General features: G+C 56.4%; 1 protein-coding gene across 1 annotated transcript in view; it reads right to left on the reverse strand.

Moving 5' to 3' along the window:
* Window positions 1–5,111: 5,111 nt before the first annotated feature.
* Window positions 5,112–5,755, reverse strand: part of LURAP1 (leucine rich adaptor protein 1) — a gene marked incomplete at its 5' end in the record, with an annotated part of 787 nt that continues 143 nt past the window's right edge. The window contains one exon of the mRNA XM_029084569.1: window positions 5,112–5,753. Coding sequence (XP_028940402.1) covers window positions 5,196–5,753 — 558 coding nt within the window. The remainder of the gene's footprint in view (window positions 5,754–5,755) is intronic.

The raw sequence follows: 5,755 nt of genomic DNA on the forward strand, positions 1-5,755 counted from the left end.
GACCCCACTGGAACGTGACAGATGCCAGTGGAAAACCGCAGAGGACAGCAGTTTCCCAGGCCACCTTCCTTTGCATTCCCCCAACCCTGGTGTCATTGCTATCATCTGGCGTCTGCTTTCCTGCTCTTCCATCTAATCTGGGGAGGGGAGAACTGTTTGGGGGCTGGTACAAATGGGGAAGCAACCTCCACCTCTCTTCTTACTCACCAAGACCCCCACTCCAGGCTGGACTGTCAACCCCAGCCCTTTTCTTGTCCCCCACCTGCTCCAAGCAGGGGACAAGCGTCTGGCCAACCAACACAGGATGAAAGTCCATGGGAAGAGGCACCGGGGGCTGCTTTACCCAGGGGAGCTTTTGGGGGATGGTGAGAGGGAAGGGGGCTGATGAGGGTGCCAGGCTGCTCTGACTGCTCCAGTCTCTGCACCTCTTCAGTGCAGGAGTTTGCTCTTCAAGTTCCTCTTTCCTCCCCTAAGCTACTTAGGAAGCAGGGTTGAGAGAAGCTGCTGCTTTTTGTAGCAACTCTAACTCCCCCTGCTCACACCACCTGCACCCTCCTGTTCCGACACCCAGGGCTGAGCCTTTGAAATGGGGGCAGCAGCCCAAAAACTGCCTCAAACCCTTTCTGTTCCCAGCACTGACTCTCTCCTAGGGCACAGATCCTGGCTGGAGCTGGTTCTGGGCTCGAAATCCCTTTGCAGAAGGCATTGGAGGGCCACAAGCATTGCAACCCAGTCCCAGTTGCAGCACTTTGCTGGAGATGGATGGACAGAGAGACATACAGAGACACACCACCCAGGGAATAGGAAAGGAAAAGCTGTGCCACCGCTCCCTTTTGGCACCCAGTGTCCACAAGCCTGTCCTCATCACCCATCCGTGCTCGGTTGCCCACAGGGCTCGGAGCAGTCACACTTGTTTTTCACTCCCACAAAGCGTTGGGAAGCTCTAAAGCTGGAGGGTTAGTCTCCAAAGCAAAGGCCTGGCCCGTTTCCAGCCTGGGCAGGGAACACCCAGAGAGACCTTGCCCAAAGGCTCGGCTTGCTCCTGGCTCGCGCTCCAGCTTTGTTCCCCAAGGGCTGGGGACACCCCTCCACTGCCACTGGTGTCACTGGGTCACTTCATCACACCCCTCTGGCTGAAAACTTTCTCTCGAGGGGCTTGATTTTCAGGCAGGTCACTCTGCAAACAGCCCTCAGCTCAGGGGAACCGGAGAACAGGATGCCATCAGCCCCAGGTTACACTTGCTTCACTTGGGCCTTTTCTTCTCTTTTCATCTCAGCAGTGGGTGTCTGAGACAAGCCTCGAGACGAGCTGGTGCTTGTGCACAGCCCAATGAGTGCATTGCAGAGCAGCCCCATTGCACAGTTTTCCTCCCAGCACCTGAGCAATGCACAGGGAATGGTACAAGGGACAAGAAGGAGCATCCCCGCTCCGGCCCCGAGGAGGGTGGGGCTGTCAGGATCTGGCCCCACAGGCTGCACTTGCACGCACACATCCCCTGCACCCGCTCCCCGGGTCACCCCATGGTGATGTACCCCACACCAGCAAGCCCACAGGGTTGTGTGGGGCCACGGGACTGCCAGACCAAAGGCCACGGTTGTTGGCAGAGGGGTTGGATACCACCTCCCCTGGGACCATGGGGACCAGGCTCCTACCTCCCCTGGAAAAGGTTATTTTCACGCTGCCTCCCCGCAGGGACAAACATAAATTGCTTAAATGGCTGCAGGACTCAGGGGACAGGCCCTTTTGGAGCCAAGCTGCACACAGGGAGGGGAAAGCTCAGAGGACTTTTTAATAACTAAGCAAGGGGAGCTATTAAAGTGTTTTACTGCCTTGTTAAAACAGTCTAATCTCTGTGTATATCTTTAAAAAAAAAATGGCTTGCTGGTGTTTTTATTGTAACAGAGGCGGGTGTTTTCTGGCACTGGCTGGGATCCTGCCTGCTTTAGCTGCTTGTTTTCTTACCTGACACCGGCGCTGAACAGCCCAAGAGCAGTGCAAGGGCAGCCGCAGGCAGGGCCAGGCAGCTGCTCCTCGCTGGGCAGCGTGAGGAGAGGGGCTGTGGATCTGCTCTGCGGGCTGTTTCCCACCCATGGGTGCTCTGCACCCCATTGCTGCACCCACCTTTCAGCAAGGCTGAGGTCCCTGGGGTGTTTCCCCAGGGTGGGTTTGGGACACATTTGCTCTGCATGTGCCTGGGCAAAACCTAGAGGTGGGTGACCCCTTGACCAGGCAGCCCAGAGACAGGGCAGGGGATGGCAGGAAAACTGTGAGATCTCATCCATCCCTCCAGCTCCAAGGGCTGGGATCTAGGGGACACCCAGATCTGGGGGCTATGGGCAACTGTAAGCTAGGCTGAAGAGTTCATGTCCAGGGGAGCCCCAGCAAAGGCTCATCTGTGGATACAGAGCTGTCCAACCACAGAGGTCTAGGTTTGGAAGAGGAAGGGGTTGGGCATTTTGTTTCCAAAATTTTCTTCATTTTATTTTATTACCTTACCTCAGCCCAACAGAAAATGGGGAAATCCTGCCCAGTCCTGCTGGCTCCAGCATCCACCTCTCCATCTGCAAAAGCTCACAGATTCCAAGCCAGGAGCTGGATCGGATGCTGAGGCCGGGATGGCAGGGCTGGATAAGCCACTTGCGTTTGCTTTGGAAAGCCTGATGTTTGCATGAGCACCGGCTCCAGTGGTTTTAAAGGGACCCACCCAGGAGCAAATCCCAGCAGCCTGAAATCAGAGTTGTTGGCTGCTCCCACCCTGGGCTGGGCTAGAGAAGTCTCTGCCCTACACCCAGACTCCTCAGGCATGTCCTGGGTGGAGGAGGCAGAACAAGGGAAGCAAATGGAGACCCCAGCATGACTAACAGGACCAGCAAACACATCCAAGCAAGATCTCCCCTGGAAATTTGGGGCAGGAAGGGTGAAGCTGCCATCCATAGCTAGAGATTAAATTCAGCTGAGTTCAATATGCCCCACTTCCCAGAGATCCAGTCTCACCAGCATCCTCGCTCCTGGCAGACATGCTCTGGTACCCAGCTGCTTCAAAAAGTGTGATTTTAGGCATCATCACCCTGGTGTGAGAAGGGGCAGATCCCTGGACATGTGGTCTGTGCCTGTTTCAGGACAGGGGGCTAAACCTGCCCTGCCTGAAAAGTTGCCAGCAGCTCCAGGGCATTTCAAACCGGAGCCTTTCCCCTTCCCCTAGAAACCCCTGTAAGCTCAGCAAAGCACCGACAGCGTGGCCTGGGAGAAACGCTACCATTTATTAAGCCAGCTATTTTTTGTCAAGAATGATTTTAACAGCGCTGGAGGACTTACCCCGTCTCCCCCCGGGACCCTCAGCTGATTCATTGCATGCAGGGCTAGAAGGAAAGCGGGGGACAGCCAGCCTTGGGGGACATAGTGGCTCAGTAGCCGCGGTGGAGCTACGCAGGGAGCCACAAGCTGCTCACAGGCGATGGCCAGCCAAGCACGGCTGCTATGGGGCAGGCAGATGGGATGCTCATGTCAGGCAACCTGGTCCCAGTTTGCTGGGATTCCCCCAAGTCCTTGGCAGGTGCCATCTCCAGGAATCCCAGACACTGTCCTGCTCTCTATGTCCATACAGGGAAGCCTTGAGGATCTGCAGGGGAAGGGAGGGTGGTTAGGCGTCTTGGCATGGAGGGTAGTTTTCACGGAAGGTGCTGCTTCAGAGACACAAAGCTGAACCTGTCGTGCACCTGACCACCTTCCTAACCATAGTCAGCTCACATCTCACATCTAGAAAGAGTCACAGCCAGGTCTTCCCTCTCTCTTGGCTTCCCATTGACTTCAGAAGACATTGTCCCCACTCCCACCACCCCAGCAAAGAGCCAGGTTGTGACCTACGCAAAAGCAAAGCTGTCACAGCACTTGGCCAGGGACAGATGCATCCGTGGGTTGTGAAGCCAGGACCCTCCAGGCTTGTCCACGCATGTGGAAGAGCCCCTCTCCTTGAAGGGGATGCCCAGGTCCTTCCCTGCATCGTCTGGTGAAGGGAGCAGGTCCTGCCCAGGCTTGCAGACAGCTCCAGCTGCAAGCCATGCTCTACAAGCCAGCAAGGGGTGCGCTGAGGCATGGTGGGTGAACAGAAAAAGGCACAGGCAGAAGCCAAGGCTTAAAGGACAGAAAAGATGTCACCAGTGTAGGGTCGCTGCAAATCCATCCCAGCAGAGAGTCTCACATTTCTGGTTGCTGGTAGCAGGCAGAAATCTGGCATCATTCATTGAGCATCCAGGCCATGACCCCCATCACACTGCATCAGGGGAAAGCACAAGCCTTCTGGAGTCTGAGCCCCACAGGCTCTACCAGGCTGCCTGTATACTGCCATGTCCTGGGGTTTCTGAAGGACCTGGTCCTCAGATGGGAGACAGTCCAGAAACACACTGGGACAACTGGATCTCCATCTCCCACCCAGTGCTTTGCCCTTCTCATGTAATCACATGGGGAAGGGAAGTCTGCACCATCATCCTTCCTTCACAGGTCACAGATGAAGGCTCCCCGGCCCAACAGGAGCAATTATGGTGACAGCCCTGATCACGCTTCAGATCAGCTTCACAGAGGTGTTTGAACCAGGCAGGGCTTCACCAGCTGGGAAGGGGGTTTTAGCATCCACCATGCAGCCAGGTACCCCAGGTCAACTCTAACCTGGATGAACAGTGGCCTTGAAGATGATGATGGAAATGAGCACATCCAACAGGGATGCCCTGCTGATGGTCCTGCCTCACAGCTCGCATCGAGCGTGCTGGTGCCAGCGAGCTGTGAATGTGTAGAAGCATCTCCTGTCCTCTCTGGGTAACCAGCCTGGGGGAAGGGTCCCCAGTTTTTGCAGACAGGAGGCTGAGGATTAGAGGGGAGAGGTCCCAGGAGTCCCATTGTCCCAGGTTTCCTCACCAACCTTTCCCTGCCACCAACATCAAGGACAACAGAGGAGCAACCAGCCACCTGCACGCAACACCCCAGAGCAAAGAATCAAATTTATGGGGATCCATCTCATTCTGTCTATTCCAGAAATTCACCACAGGGCAGGCACCCCATCCTGACAGGGGGGTCAGAGGAACAGTGCAACACCACCAAGCCAGCCCGTCACCCTCCCCAGCCACCCCAGCTCTCCCAAGCAGAGACAAGTGAAGCAGAGCAGGCAGTTTGGAGAGCTGGACTGGGAAGGCGAAGCCACAGGCTACAAGAATGTCACGTCATCCTGAGACTGGAGCCAGCGCCAGTGGGCATCGTACTCCAGGTGCAGTTTGCTTTTGAGTTTGCAGTTCTCGAAGTCAGCCTCAGCTTTCCGAGCCTTCCCACCTGCGTTCCCCTTCCCCAGCCTCTCCTCTGCCCCCAACAGCAATTTGGTGTCTCTGCCTGGTGCCTCCAGAGAGGAAGGCTGCTGGCCCAAATACCCATTGGCCACCTGGGGCTCCTTTGCAAACCGGTGATCCTGGGGCAGCCCAGGTGGGGAGAGGTCCACGTGGGGCCACTCGTGCTCCGCTTTGCCCTTCTCTTGCTTTGCAAGACCCCTCTCGGGGTCGATCCTGACCCAATCCTGCTCTGCCCTGACCAGGGCTCTGCCTGGCACAGATGCGGCGGCGTTTTCAGCAGTATTTTGGGAATACTCATCCATGTCATCAGCCAACGTGTCCAGGTAGCTACCGACGGAGATGCTGTCCAGCCTGTCATTGGGGTCCTGCAGGCTGTCCCAGCTGCCCCGCCGTGAGGCCGCCTGGCTCTCCACCAGGCTGTACT

Source organism: Antrostomus carolinensis, unplaced genomic scaffold (genome assembly GCF_000700745.2).
Source record: "Antrostomus carolinensis isolate BGI_N321 unplaced genomic scaffold, ASM70074v2 scaffold8234, whole genome shotgun sequence".
Classification (NCBI taxonomy): Eukaryota; Metazoa; Chordata; class Aves; order Caprimulgiformes; family Caprimulgidae; genus Antrostomus; species Antrostomus carolinensis.